Source organism: Loa loa (genome assembly GCF_000183805.2).
Source record: "Loa loa unplaced genomic scaffold supercont3.17, whole genome shotgun sequence".
Lineage (NCBI taxonomy): Eukaryota > Metazoa > Nematoda > Chromadorea > Rhabditida > Onchocercidae > Loa > Loa loa.
In genome coordinates this window covers 140,280-155,659 of record NW_018108197.1, presented here as the reverse complement: position 1 = coordinate 155,659, position 15,380 = coordinate 140,280, and the positions used below count along the sequence as shown (strand labels likewise).

Genomic DNA, 15,380 nt, shown 5'->3' with positions numbered 1-15,380 from the left:
AGAAACGCTGCAGTGAATATCCAGTAAATTTTTATGATGACCGATAACCATCAATAACTTAGCTGAAATATGAATAAAAAAGAGATAGTTGGAATGACGATGACACTTCACGTAAAGTCATGTTCAGCACTGACACAAGAATGATGTCTCATACCATGAAAGTATGCAGAGAACCTGCCAACAAATGAGTTGACTTTAATTTCAGCATTATTAGTTATTAAGATATAGAAATGTGCACTGCCCGTAACGAATATCCTATGAAAGCGTAGAGGAGATATTTGTATAAAAGCAGTTTATAATCGACGTTGTCGTTGTTTAACCTTGCTAAGCGGTATAGAACAAGCATTCGAAAGGTCTTCCTTTAGGTTTCCTTTTTCAACATCTGTGACCAATTGAGCATCAAAATTGTTAGCTTGCAGAAATTGAGTTACGGCCTCATAACTTTTTGAAACCTTGAACAGCATTTCTACATATGTTGAAATGAAAGTAAATCGTGATATTGAAGAAAAAGATGGTATTTTTATCTATTTAAGAATAATTTCTGGTCAAAACAACGTTTTAAACATTCATCTTTCGAATAAAAATTTGTAGAAAACGTACAATTTGAAAGCGAAATTTAAATAAGTCCATTTCTTGTTGGATAAACCATTTAGTCTGCTCAGGAGTTTGACAAAATGCAAGTCGAAGGATGAAATGAGATATAACATCGCGTCTTCTTTCATTTTCGAGTTCTTCCAGTGGACAACAACCACATGCTATTGGCATCAGTTTCATCAACTGCTAAAGGATACTAAACGATTCGTTCGGAAGTACTAAAACTTATTCATAATCAGCTGTACTAGTTCGCCCTCATCATTGAACAAATTTTCAGACGCTGTAATCGGTATCTCGGACATTACAAAAATATATCCATCTATGCTCACAGCGGCTGCAAAAGCATTCGACTACAACAATTACACAAACAACAATAATTGAGTTGCAAAAATTAAGTAATGTTGATACCGCGTAGCCACTTGCTTACCTTTGTTAACTGATTTTTCATCGCTTCAGTTTCACGTGGAAAACGATCTTTTACCTGCTCGACGGCTTTCAACACTCTCAACCTGCTGAGTGCCAGTTCTTGAAATTCAAGCAATGTGATATCGTCCATCGGTGGCTCCAAATACATTTGTAAATTTAGATCTTCCATCTTTTTCGGACCCTAAATTTGAAATGAGAGTGGCAGTTTCGAAGAGTTTTGAAGAGTTTTGAAAACCATCATAATACTTGTTAAGCTTAACTTGCTAAAAGCTATTCAAAGTTACCTTGTGAACTGATCCCCGAGCATTCTGAATCTGGAACTTCGGAATACTTCTCGGACTCCCTTCAAACTGCATCTTCTTCAGCTGCAATCCCTTGTTTTTGCAGTTACTTTCTACAGTGAAAATTATCCACGAATCACAGGAAATCTTTCTTGGAATGGAAAACCCAGAAAAGAAATTTACCATCAAAAAGTCCTCGCTATAAGATTCTAAAGCAGTACGACGTAGACCTATGTTAGGGAAAGTGTACTGAAGTACTAAGAGTACAAGAAGTGGCTTCATAACTTCATGAAAACATGAACGTGACTTATGAATTTAGACGTAGGACCCCAAATTATCTCACAATTGAAAACACCTCCGCCCTATAAAGGAACGAAGTTACAAGAAATTGAGAAAACCTATCCCTTTACTTCATATATTTTGCCCTATTTTAAAGACTCTCTTTCTAGTGCACTCATGTTGTGTAATACTCAGTTGCGCAAACTTCACTGTTAGTTTTATCTCTTAAATTCTTATCTACAATGGATGAAGTGCTAAGTCGACGCAGAGAAGTGTCATATTACTCGGAACTACTCTCCCATTATGTACACTCACATTACGAAGAACGCAGTACCTACTGCTCTACAATTTCAAAACATTAAAATGTGGAAAGAAACTGAAAATTCCCGTGAAAAAGAGAAAATAATCGCAAGTGTTAAATGTTTAATTTCAAAGGTATTGACAAAGTAATCCGAAAACAAATGCTTCATATTCCTTTATCATAAAAACAATGACTGAGAACAAGCAGCCGTAGGTATCCTTTCACAACACAAACAGTAGTTAAAATTGGATTTACTGAAATATTTAAGAATCGTTGATCTTAAGCATAAGATCAATTGCTCATTTTTCTAAGCAAAGACAAGAATGTGGTATTGGGACAGTTGCTGTACAAGTATGGAGCTATTAAAACTGATAAAAAATTGATACACTCCTTCAACTTAAAAATACTGCTACTCTTTTCTCATACTACAAATAAAATCAATATAATAAAAGTGATTGTAGAAGACGCCTACATTGATTATCAAACAAAACACATTGTTTTAAACAGCAGTTCGCGAAACATTTGAAAATGACCATTTTACTGCATCTGCACACAGTGAATGCAGCACAAAATAAGCAACAGAAGCACCAAAATAATGAACACCAAATTCAATGAAAACGGCTAATATAGGAAAACGCATAACTTATGATTTCCTTGACAGACCTAATTTCTTTGCTTCTGATTCATAGATCAACAGTCTCCACATTTTTACAACGAAAACTTCTGCTTCATCATCCAAAACCTATAAAAATCAGTAGAAACACAAATGCCTTAAAGCATATTGACACACTTTTCATTTGAGAAATAATAAAGTAAAATATAACAATAGTCAAACGTGTTGTCCTGTAAAAAAGTATGCAAATGCGCAGTGCGCGCACAGAACTAGAGGTTAAAAGCGACAGATTCCGTATAAATAAATACAAGTATAAATTAAATTCCTGATGAAAGTCAAAATATCGGTGGAAAAGTTACCATAGCGATGTCGGAGAGGATTTTCTGTGGGTCAGTACAAGTATAAATTAAATTCCTGATGAAAGTCAAAATATCGGTGGAAAAGTTACCATAGCGATGTCGGAGAGGATTTTCTGTGGATCAGTTTTCGATGTCACTTTTTCACAAACAAAATCAACCAATGAAGCTTCCTCTTCACCGATATAATCTGTTATTTTTTTCGAAACCCAAGGCTTAACCTAGAAAAAAAATGAAAAATATAGCTGTAAGATGTTATGGAACCAAAAAGTATTCTAGAGGTGTCCTAAATTTTAAAATAATATTTACTCTTTGTTCAACAAGAGATTTATCGACGTAATTCCAGTTGATGGGAAAAGCAAATAAATCATTTTTAGCAGTTGGAATCCGATCTATTAAATCCTTGATCATCTGTTTGCGTTCTTCCGATGTCATCGCCTGAATGCGGTCCTGAACAGAAATTAATGAGTAAAAGAAAAGTTCGAGGAAACTGATAAGTAACGAAATACAGTTGCTGAGAACTTATAACTTTCTCTCAGAAAGCCATAATTCTGTTACCTCTTCAGTAATTTCGAATGGTTTCAACTTCTTTTTCCGAAACGCTGCATCTTCATCATTTTCTTCGAAACCGAATACGCCATTTAGGTGAGAACTTGTTGACGGCCGTGCAGGAGTGATAACATCCGTACGTACAATAGCTGGACTTGCGACTGATGACGACATTACGGAAGGTGATACTACACTCACTACTGGTGAACTTGCAACAGGAGTGCCTTCAGATGCTACTGAAAAATTGTGATACTTGATTTAGTAAAGTATGTTTACCGAACAGATTGATTATTTAAATTCTTTGCTGCATAATTGAAAATCCAATCTTACACATCTATTGCGAGAAATTTCGCAATCATTATTACTGATTTCAACGATAAAGTAACACAAAAATTAAAATCCAGTAAAAAACGAATTTAAAGTCAAAATGATGAAGTTAATATTATGGATGTTATACCAGCTTTCCAACTACTCCGCTTCTCAGGCTTCTCCGTTTTGAGAGTTTCCTCAGCGCTTCCATCACTTTCAGAATCGCTTTCAGATTCTTCACTCTCCACATCTTTTTCTGGCTCAGATGGCAACGGTTTCTGACCCAAAGGACGATGTGGATTTGGACTTCCAGAATCTGCTCGTAGTTTCCGTAATAGAGCTTCCTCCTAAATATATTCAATCCTCCAGGAAGTTTTCCCCAGAAGAAAAGTTGTCTATTTCAGACAACAAACATATAATGAAACTTAAAGTATCAAGGAACCTGTTCTTCATGCCTTTTTCTGGCCTCTTCATCCGGATTTTCAACATTCGCATTCTCAGCCAAGATTTGTTTTTTGAGTTCCTCGATTTCTTGTTGCTCACGCTGCCGATCTTTAGCATCTGCTTCACGCTCACGTTCAAAATCACGCCGGCGTTGAAACAGTGAAGAACTTCTGCAAATAAAAAAAACTGAAAAAATTTTTAAATAATCCCTAAATCTTCACAAACTTCAAAATATCACTTCCTTAAACGCCTTTTGAATACGAGAATATCAAAACATCATTTCCTTAAACGCCTTTTAAATACGAAAATACCATATCAAAAAAATAAATAATTAAATGGGATGCCTTAACAAATGCATCATCATTTTTCCTATTAGCCACATACCTTATCCAATGTTCAACATGTACCATTCAGAGATTCATTACACAAAATAAAAAACACTTTGATCGCCCAGGCAATAACGAACACCAAAATTTTCGTGTAAGACAAAAATAATTACTTGTAATATTTTTGATCCATGCGTTCATCGTCATAATCTTCTAGGAAATGTTTCAATTTTTTCGCTTCTTTTTGCATATCACGCTTACGTTGTTTTTCTCGTTGTTCATCCCGCTCATATAATTTCGCCTGTCTTCTTTCACGTGCTTCCCATTTACGTAGCCTATCAGCATAAGCTATTTCTTTTTCACGAATCTGAAAAGACTTCCTCTAAGTTTGAGAAACTATGAAGTTCCTACGCATAATAGCTTTTTCTTGGCGATAATTTCTTTCCACTTCAATTTTCTATCTCAAGAAAGTCTTCTACTTCGAGAAGCTTAAAAAAAATTCTTTGAGTGATCTGAAATAAAAGAAGTGTAACCTGTTTACGCAATGCTCTTCTTTCCTTTTGTTCATCACTGTCTTCTGAATCTCGATCTCTGAAAAGTAGTCACACTGAAAGAATGAAGCGGTATCTATAAATTACAATAGAAAGGAATAAAATTGCCTGCTGGGTGTCTGAGATCTAAATGCTTTTCGTGTATGGCTTCCGGAATGGTTCGAAAAACTGCTATCCGAAGACGAACTGCTACTACTTCGACTTGATGCACTACTTCTGCTTGATGAACGATAATACGACCTAAATTCATAGTAATTTTGAGACGTTAGAAAGTGAGAGAAGTGTTGAAAAAAAATCGGAAGTAAAGCTTTCATTTACTTCTATTCAATTGAAGATGGTTTGCTCCGTAATTTTCTTTTTTTTTCACTAATGTAAAGAATATGAAGAGATCATTTAATGGTGTATACTGATACTGAAAGCTAACTTATGCTCCATACTTGAATATTAAAAACTTTTGACGATTAAACAATGCAAAAGTTTCAAATTAAAAAAGGAAGTGAGACAAATACTTTTTGACATCAGTTCGTTCACTATCACTTCGGGATCTTTTCCGAGACTTATGTCTACTTCGACTATCTGAACGAGAACGTGAATGTGCCCGATGTCGGCTGCTGTACTTGTCATCGTCCTGAAAGTATTCCATATTAGTTGGATCAATTCTGCGATAAACATGAAAACAAGAGTGCCATTTATTTTATGGTATTCATGAAAACATGAGCACCTTTTATATTCGGTATTCTATTCCGCAATTTTATATGCGCTCCCAATATACCATCTGCGCTATATATCTCTAATTTGATCATACTTAGGCTGGACAAAGACGCATGCAACAATGTAATAACCATAACTTACCTTCTCCAAATAAAACTATTTTTTGTAAACAATGAACATAAGCCTTTAGACAATAACTATTTTCCAAACATTGCAGTCGTTTCATTTAAGCATCAAATAATAGTAATCAATTAAGAAATAATAAGTAATAACACAGTGTTTTATCAATCTTAAAAATGTAAGAAAATTCATTTCATCATTTAATTATGCAAAGAGATTTTTTTCCCCAAATAATAAAAAATGCAGTTACTGTTTATCCAGAACATATTCGCGACTATCCTAAACATTTAAAAACGTCCACATTTACAAACTTTTTTGTCAAAAGCGGTATTCTGATCGCAACTGTAAGAAGTATATCTAATTATTACGCAATCATCGTTGTATTATTATATGAACTGGTAAGAGATGATTGACGAATCTAATCAAAATGAGCAATTTTTGTCACAGAGTTTTAGAACAAAAATAGATCACCTTCAGATGATTAAAAATGAAAACCCTCGTTAGGTTTTTTGCCGATGGTGAACTGTGGCGGCATTAACAGAATGTTAAAGTGAAACGCGAAATTTCGTTCAATCCATCATTACAAAGATACGATAAAAGAGGAAAAATGAAACCAAACTTAATAATTTATTAGGGACGTGGACGGTAATGCACTCGAGAGTGGCTAATCACTGTAACAGTAAAACACCAGCATCGCTCTAAAAGATATTTACTGACCAAACAAGGAAGTGATATTAGATCATTCTCTGTCATGCCGATGTAAGACAAAATCAATATATTTCTTTTAATTTATGAAAATAGTCACACCATCGATAAAGTGGCTAAAAATTGATGGATAAGGCGTATTTCTCATGCCAAAAACGCCAGCTGAACCAAATAAAACACTGCAGATAGCAATTTTCATCTCATTTGTACAACAAACAGATCTTAGATTGGTGACACAAACTTTCAAGGTTCTGACACCTTTCTGTTAAGCTTGAACGGATCAATTCGAAACTGACCGTTTCCAAATACATCCCTATATACCTGACAGAATCAAACCATGTTAATTGAATAGTATAATTAAATTAGAAAAGCTATCAATTTATCCACCTCTCTAAGCAAGTGAAACATATTAGTGTAACGTAAAAATAATTAAACTTAATGAAAATGGTTTCCTAGCGGGCAAGATACAGTTACTTAAAACAGCAACATTTACACTTACCAGCGCGACAATTTTTTGCTGCGTATTGTACAAATCTGTAATATTATAAGCAAAATCACTATAATTCTCTTGTTCTCTTCATTTAAAAAAAAGGGGGAAAAAAAAAACATGATATAGAATGCGCCCCAGAAATTCCATGCAAGCTTCAGCACAACATTAAAAAAAAAGAAAAACAAAAATAAAGAAAACGTAAAAATTAAGACGTTGCGCTATTACGAAAATGAAATACATGCAAATAAATAAAGAAGCCCTGAGTTAACCAAAAAATACGATATACGAATTTACGCAAAGTACTCTGCTGTTCAGTTCATAATGAAGCTGCTAAGTGAATAACACTCAATTCAAAATGTGAAAGAGATATGCCGTTCGTTAAAGCAATGAATTCCAATGGGTAAAAGGTGCATGCTATAAAATTTACAATTGAATAATCTTCTTCAAAGTCTCAGTCTATCGACTGGATTTGGGTAAGTTGATTAACTAAACCAAAAAGTGACAAAACTTTAAGCGGTGTAGGCTGCAGTTTGTTACAAAGTGCAAAAAAGAAATAGAAAATTGACGAGGGTATCCAAGTCTATGCACTGGCCCTGCAGGAAGATGTATTCTTTAAAACCCACAATCTAACGGATTATACAAAAAGATCTGCAACACAGGTGGGAGAACTGACATTACACCTTGTCTAAATATAAAGGACAGTTTGGATTGTTCCGACTCCTGACAACGAAATAAGTTATTTGAAATTAGAAATAACCTTTCAGGGAGTCGAACATAAGTCAAACTATTAAAACAGAGCCTTAAAAAGGGTGAGATCTTGCAGAACCAAACATTTAAAACCATAATAAGATCTCAACATGAAAAATGTTTCGAATTTTATTGTAAGAATCAGGGCGAACTGACAACAAGTGATCGAATTTTTATATTTGAGTTCTTTAATCCAAAGTATAAGTGATATTAGAAAGTATTAATCAGCCCAGGATATCTCTCAACTTCCAAAAATTATTCAACAATGGACTGAATATCTGTTCAGTGAACGTGATTTCTTTGTTTTATAGCAAACTTGTTTATCGCAAACAACGGTTTATGTTATTTCGTCAGTATACAGTCATTTTCATCAAAAAATGAAAAACCGGAATTGGTAGTATTGAATGTATACTGCGTATTAGCGAAAACTACCAATATAATTTCATTTTATTAACGGTAGTCAGATGAGATTGATTACTTTTCAAATCTTAAGCTTCCTCGTTGTTTTGGAGTCGATTAGTCTGTTCAAACTTGTTTGGAAGTGGCAGTAAATGGAGTAGAAAAGCCTTCATTTCTATGTCGTGGTCTAAAACAACTGATTTCAACAAGAAGGAATGGACTAAATTTTGGAAGCAACTTTTTCAATGAAGACCAAGACAAATTATTTGAAATGTAGGGAACAACCGAAACACAGAATCAATCTTAATCTGAACAAATTAAGAGCAGTGGGGCGGTAGTTAGTATTAGACAAGCGAGAACATTTAATTAGTCATCCGAATTCATAATTTTTCTTTGATAAAAAGTGAAATATTTGCTAATTTCGTGAAATTTTTGACATTAATACGTGAAGAAAAAGAAAAACAAACGTTGACGTACACACAAACAGCTTTTCAAGCAGACAGAATAGCATTTTTCAAACATGTGATATGCATTCACTGTTGCTGTTGAAGCTTTGCTTATGTTTTATGCTCAGATTTTGACACCGGTCTTTTGGTTTGGGAGCAAAGAGATTAGTTGCTGTGAGAAAATAAAGGAAAATGGAAAATGTGGAACTTACTCGTTGCCAAAATGCGTACTTTCGTTATCCAACAATATGCGTTTAGCCTATACAGATTTTATCAAAACACACACCTCTACTTGTGTGTACTTCAATTATTACATTTCATTGAGACACTATTTAAATTATATACTGCAAATCTTAGTTTATTAAGAAATAGAAAAGCGTTGTTTGAAGCTGTATAATGTTACCCACCTTTCTTTCCTTTCGTTTTTCAACACTTCGATCTAGTGCCCGATCCTAAAAAGTGCAGTTTCAGTACTGATTCATTTCCGACCGGTAGAGAATATGATGAAAATATACATCTAACAGAAAATCAGTGCAATTAAAAATAAATGATATATCCATATTCTATTAATTAAATTGCTCACCTTTCCTTTTTCCAAAGCTGGAGACCGAGTCTTTTCTGCCAGTTCACCATCTGCAATGCGCGTTTTTTAATTATAAAAATCAGTTTGGTATTGTATTTTGTTCAATCCAAGTATTATTCCAGTTTATCTTAAAATTGCAAAAAAAAAAAAGGCAAAGTGTCAATAATCACAGAATTCAAAGTGACTTGATATCACACATATGGACTATATAACCACTTTATAGTTCTTTGACTTCCACTAATCAAAAGCAATGTAACCTTCTATGGGCACCAAATCTGGTGCATCCTTTTCAATCAGTATTTGGATTTTTTGCCGTATTTCTTCATCGTCAGCAACATTGTCTTCATCTGCTGGCATTTCATCGGATGCTAACGTTTCAGGTGGTAAACTTTTCTCTGCACGTTTTCTCGCGACATAATCTTTGACCATTGTTCGTGTTTTGTCATCAATCTGGAAACTATGCCAACTATTGCATGATGTAAAAGTGGAATGAAAAAGAAAAATACGGAGTACAAGTCGAATGTCGAATAAGTTCCCTTGTATTCCGTACTCCATACGGAATACAAGGGAACTTATTGACAGAACTAACTACTTTTTGACCATCAATCCAACTTCGAATAACATATCTCTCCAACATCACTGGGTATTACTCTACGTGTACCTATCGACAGGAAATGGTTTTTTTTTTTTGCTTTTTTTCTGCTTCCGCATTACCATGTCTTTATGACCTTTATTTCTGTATTGAAAAACTAACTTTAACTACTAATTTCTTCTCGGCCAATGGATACTCATGCAAAATTCGTAAAGCTCTCATTGTACCAAATGGACTTTCAAATTCACAAAAACCAAATGCTTGAAATTTGCCATTTGAACCTTGAATGCGCTTCCATGTTGCAACTGCACCACATTCCTTCAAAATTTCAAAGGTTAAATATATCCAGTATCCCACAAGATCAGAAAACCAGAAAATCAGCAGCAATATCAATGATTTTTTGGATGGTTATGAGCATACGAAGAAACAAAAATTAAGTCAGTGTTCGCCAAGAATTTATAAGCTATTCCTACTAGTTAACGATGTCTGTATTATCAACATCCTAAACTATCGCTTCCTTCCATATTCGCATACTTCTCCTTCAACTGACCATATATTATTTACAAAATAAGCAATTAGTATGAAGCATATCTACCGTCAAAATAGCTCGTATCAGCTCGTTACCGCATTTCTCATTTATATTACCAACGAAAACTGTCGTGACGGGTGGTTTCTCAGGAGGCTGAAATAAAAAGCCAATGAAACCATGCAAGAAAAAGTAATAAAAGTGCAATTTCTTTGCAATTTTTCTAATACGGAATTGTGTAGCAAAAAATAATAAATTAAATACCTTAGGCTGTGGTGCGGGTGGTGCAGCCATCCGTTGCGCAGCAGCCGCAGCCATGATAGGATTGGGCATAAAATAAGGATTCGGAAAAGGCACTAAAATTAATCATGTTGACTTGAAATGATTATTTAAGTTTATGAAGCAATTTCATTTGAATCAGTTAAAAAACTGCAGAAAATCGAAAGCAAATTATCTGTTATAATCACTTAATTATGTTATTACGAAAATCAAAAATTACCATAATGTTTTACCCATCCGATGAAAAATGAAAAACTTGAAATATAATAGTGTCTTTTGCATGTGAGGTACATCCCAGTTATTTGAAGATACAAGTAGAGGAAAGGGATAAAAAACAAAGTTTCAGCAAAAAGTTTACACAAATGATGCATAAACTTTTCACTAATTTTAACGCATGCATTTCTTTTTTATAGAATTTCGCTCTTGAAAAAAACCTAAGTTTCATCTTATTTTCAAGGTCTAATTACAATTACACGATAAAAATGTTTTGATATTTCAGCAATATCTGAAAAAAATTAAATTTGATGTTTGAAATTTTAGTTTTTAATCTCGTGCTCCTAACCACATCTCGGAAATATCCGCACGACTGTAAAGTGAGACAGCGCTGAATTTTTACCTTACAATTAGAATCCTATATTCCAAGTTATGCAAAAATGATCAACACAATATTATCTGACGCTGAAGGCAACTACAACTTTGAAGTTAAGAAAATGTAAAAGTCTAAAGGTGAAATAAGTGAAGAAAAGGGAATTAATTAGTGAAAAGCCGAGAATAATTTCGATATTTTAAATTACCAAAAATAGTTCGAAATTTAAATGAACATGCAGTCAAGATATATGAGCAGTTTCTTCTGACACATGACTGGAGGAGGATGCTTCATAAATACTCCTCTGTATTGGTGACACAAGATTTTGATAATTTTTGTTAAAATTAGAAAAGTCTTGAAAATTTACAGCCATGTGTCACAAGCTTGTCAAGGCATCAAAATATCAACAGATAGAAAAAAACGAATCAAAAAAGAAACTTTAAGTGTAGAAAGACATTTCCAAACAAAATCCAAAACCTGAATAACAGCAGTAACTAAAACAATAATAAGAGCAGCAACTAAAGTTCGCTGGCAGTTTTATAAAGGACAGTCTGCATCTGGTATTTGAAAGATGAAATTCAGGGATAATCGGAAAATCATGTCCCCTCAAATTACTAAGATCATACTACTACTTCTGTTACGATAATAAAGCCAAAAATGCAAAACTATAATCTAGGAAGGCGATGATCTCACAAATGACCTCAATTCATTCTGCGAAATCTGTTTAAAAAAAAATCATTCTTTGAGCTGTTCCAACATTCCTCTCGTTGCAAGATTATGGAGATGTTGAGGATTCCAAAAGTTCTTTGAGTTACAATTTAATTAGGAAGCGGAGGGAAGGTGGCTGATGGTGAAGCGCAGGAAGGCTGAATAATAGGTAAGCTGAGTGACAGGATATATCTCTAGTGCTTCTCTTAATTTTGCAATGGCAGGAATGTTGCAGTAGCAGAAATTTTGGGAAAGGAGATGAAAGAAAAGATACTCCGACCGATTAACAAAAACTTCACCATATATCACAGTGATTATAGCAACTGATAAAAAGTCCGACGATGTTAAGGATCTCACAAAACCAAGACCACCTAAAGTACAATCTCAAGGGTAAACAGTTTTAAAACTTTTAATGGGAATGGAGAAGCAGTTCATCCTAATATTCCATCAGCACAAAGTACTCCTATAATAGTTAAAGACATCACTTTTCTAAACAGTTTGTACGACCAAGTAATCAGTATTACCAATCACATCAAAGCTGCAATAAGACAGTAGCTATTCCTCACCACGGTTACTGCTTCCATCAAGAAAGCGGATACCCGTAAAATTGATTCAGATGTTTCGGAAACTTACTCATTGGTGTTATTTGAGGAATTTGAACACCGTAAGTTGGAATCATACCAGGAAATCTTGGTGGTACAGCCATCGGAATAATAAAACTAGTATAGTTCCTGAAAAAAAAAACGACACTTATGATTACAGGTTCAATTTTTTAATCCTCTCATTTGAAAGAACAGAGTAAAGTAACTCGGAAGAGACGACCCTCTGACGGAAGCCATAACACAGACTCCGTATACGGATATCCCTGGAATTACCGACACCAGATGAACAGCAAGATTTGACTGCAAACGAAGCGTGCGAAATGCCACGCACTCGTTGTACTACGCGTTCTGAAAGGCATCAGTGACAGTGTGCAATGATTTGATCTATCTCGGAGAACGTACTGGGATTGTTCGTTGTAAACTGTGTTGCGTTGCTACTTCAGGGGATACTTTCATACATGAAGGTCGTAGCAGATAGCTTTCAAGATGACTACTGTGGTTAAATTTTAGCTCTTTTATTCATCGGTCTTTATTGTATTTCACCAGTCTCTACAGAATCCTCATGGTTGAACCGGAAAGAGCCAAGGAAGGCGCTACGTCAACGTCAAAAATTTTGATTGCTGGGAAAGATCCAAAATGGTGGGATATTTCGACATTTTCGAAAGAGGATAACCCGAACGGGCTAATCTGCGAATCTTCATTTGCCATTCTGTTCCCAAAGTATCGCGAGAAATACATCAGGTTTGCCGGTTTTTGTTTCAGTTGTATTTAAAGCTAGTCCTTCTTAGTTTTGATTATTCTTTAGTTTCGTTAAACTGATGTCTATCGTTATGCATTTTTTGAAAGTTTGAAAGGAATAATCTTATAAATTAACAATTGTAGTACTTACTGAAAAGTAAATTCGCCTATTTTAGCGTTCCAATGCATCTTTTAAATTAGTGTCGTTTCCCATCGGAAGAAAGCTGAATTCTGGAGATCTTGGAGACTTTATTATGTTATTTTTCGACAGGACTATTTTTTCGGGAGCTTTTGTAATGATTAATATACTCCAACTTCAGGGAATGTTGGCCTTTGGTACAAAAAGCTTTCGAGGAACATTTTTTGAAGGTTGATCTGGATCTATTGGAAGGAACAATGGTCGTCAAGACGACTAGGAAAACATGGGATCCATATATTATAATAAAAGTATCATTCATTCTCATGCCATTGATTGGGCTCATTATCTGCTAGTGATTTACGATTTTAGGTTCGAACAATCAGGAATTTTTTAGGCTCGTGATGTCTTGAAGTTGATTTCAAGAAGTGTACCATATGAACAAGCAATAAGGGTACTTCAAGATGACACTGCAAGTGAAATTATTAAAATCAGTTCGATGGTGGCAAATAAGGAGCGATTTGTTAAACGTCGTGCAAGACTAATCGGTAACGAAGGTGCAACACTGAAAGCAATTGAACTGCTCACTAAGTGCTATGTTATGGTTCAGGGAAGTACAGTGGCAGCTGTTGGCCCATATGAAGTTTGATTTCGACTCCTTCTACTTTTCAGCACTCTTCAGTAGCAATTGCTAATTAGATATTATGTTACAAGACTTAGTTTGTACTAGTAACATAAATCGCGAAGAATAACTTGATCGAACTTGTGCTGCGCATCGGATAGCTCTCTAATCTAATAATTAAGCAAATCTATTGATGATGAAAGCTATCGATTTTCTCTCTCCGATTGCAAAAAAAGGAAAAAAAAGGTATTTGTTTGAACATGATTAATGTTGTTTTTTCATGGTTTCTAGGGACTGAAGCATGTTAGAGTGATAGTGGAAGATTGTATGAATAACATACATCCTATCTATAACATTAAAACATTGATGATTAAACGTGAATTAATGAAGGATGAAAATTTGAAAAATGAAAATTGGGATCGCTTTCTACCGAAATTCAAAAAGAAGGTACGATCTTTCGGATATTTGATTGCTTCTTATTACAAAATGTGGCATAATTTGCATCTTTACAATCCCTTCCTTTACCATCAATATGAAGAAAATTTATTTCCAGGTGCAACCTTCCCAATTAACAAATCAAGCGAAGAAGAAGAAAGCTGCACGGTGGAAGAAAAAAGCTGGATACACCCCTTTTCCTCCTCCACCTGTTATGAGCAAAGTAATTTTGTTATATTAGTAAGGTAGTAGTAGATATGCATCTACTTACTAATTTTAAGAACACATGGGATATTCTCAGTTTATTTTAGACATAAAGTTTTAGTCGTAATCAGTCACCTGGAGGTGAACCTCTCGTCATTCTTTTTCACAGCTAATACCTAGCTTAAAACTGTACTTTAGATTGATAGACAGCTTGAAAGTGGAGAATATTTCTTGAGTGAACGGACAAAACAAATGGAAAAACGTAATGAAAAACGCACAAAACAGGTATTATGTTGTCATATGCTCAGATCCATTATTCTTTATATCAGTTTCTGGAGGCTTTCCTTCTTTTTAAAATTCATTTTAACACTGTATTGTGCAAAAAAGTATAGCCTCTATTTGTGGTTATTTTAGTTGGAGAAGACAGTTGAACGTAAAAAACAACGCGCATCAGAATTTACACTTCCAGATGGGAAAGCAAGACCTAAGACTAACCATAAACGAGTTAATGAAACTCCTATTGATATTGAAAATTTGAAGAAAAGGCCAGAAGGGCAAAGGAATAATGATTACTTATGTTGGGAAATTGTTTTTCTGTTGAACTCTTTCTCGGCGATACAGATTTATTCGGAAGGTAATACTGTTCTTGCACAATATTACTAGTTAACAACAGGAAGAAAGGTATAAAATATGTATGTATATAACACGATGAATTGATAAGC

General features: G+C 34.5%; 4 protein-coding genes across 4 annotated transcripts in view; 1 reads left to right on the top strand and 3 right to left on the bottom strand.

Annotated features, from left to right (window-relative positions):
• LOAG_16754 (hypothetical protein) overlaps nucleotides 1-1,391 on the bottom strand; it is a 5,473-nt gene extending 4,082 nt beyond the window's left edge. The window contains exons 1-4 of the mRNA XM_020449408.1: nucleotides 1,305-1,391; nucleotides 1,022-1,201; nucleotides 601-780; nucleotides 321-452 (exon numbers count right to left, since the gene is read on the bottom strand). Of these exons, the coding sequence (XP_020307065.1) occupies nucleotides 321-452; nucleotides 601-780; nucleotides 1,022-1,201; nucleotides 1,305-1,376 (564 nt within the window). The 5' untranslated portion in view covers nucleotides 1,377-1,391. The remainder of the gene's footprint in view (nucleotides 1-320; nucleotides 453-600; nucleotides 781-1,021; nucleotides 1,202-1,304) is intronic.
• Nucleotides 1,392-1,987: 596 nt separating this feature from the next.
• Nucleotides 1,988-6,079, bottom strand: LOAG_07120 (hypothetical protein). Its single transcript, XM_020447344.1, has 10 exons — nucleotides 5,539-6,079; nucleotides 5,138-5,269; nucleotides 5,012-5,069; nucleotides 4,652-4,845; nucleotides 4,151-4,322; nucleotides 3,857-4,055; nucleotides 3,409-3,635; nucleotides 3,160-3,300; nucleotides 2,943-3,071; nucleotides 1,988-2,623 (listed from the first exon to the last, which is right to left on the bottom strand). Exons 1-10 carry the CDS (start codon nucleotides 5,670-5,672, stop codon nucleotides 2,525-2,527), a joined length of 1,485 nt encoding a protein of 494 aa, XP_020302417.1. The 5' UTR covers nucleotides 5,673-6,079; the 3' UTR covers nucleotides 1,988-2,524.
• Nucleotides 6,080-6,300: 221 nt separating this feature from the next.
• On the bottom strand, nucleotides 6,301-12,658 carry LOAG_07119 (hypothetical protein). The gene is made up of 9 exons (XM_020447343.1): nucleotides 12,555-12,658; nucleotides 10,613-10,704; nucleotides 10,418-10,504; nucleotides 9,985-10,140; nucleotides 9,488-9,680; nucleotides 9,231-9,280; nucleotides 9,055-9,099; nucleotides 8,860-8,906; nucleotides 6,301-7,099 (listed from the first exon to the last, which is right to left on the bottom strand). The coding sequence occupies exons 1-9, from the start codon at nucleotides 12,625-12,627 to the stop codon at nucleotides 7,036-7,038; spliced, it is 807 nt and encodes a 268-aa protein (XP_020302416.1). The 5' UTR covers nucleotides 12,628-12,658; the 3' UTR covers nucleotides 6,301-7,035.
• Nucleotides 12,659-13,076: 418 nt separating this feature from the next.
• LOAG_07118 (hypothetical protein) lies at nucleotides 13,077-15,380 on the top strand. Its single transcript, XM_003142652.2, has 7 exons — nucleotides 13,077-13,264; nucleotides 13,582-13,708; nucleotides 13,795-14,040; nucleotides 14,311-14,466; nucleotides 14,573-14,677; nucleotides 14,857-14,943; nucleotides 15,073-15,380. Exons 1-7 carry the CDS (start codon nucleotides 13,086-13,088, stop codon nucleotides 15,319-15,321), a joined length of 1,149 nt encoding a protein of 382 aa, XP_003142700.1. The 5' UTR covers nucleotides 13,077-13,085; the 3' UTR covers nucleotides 15,322-15,380.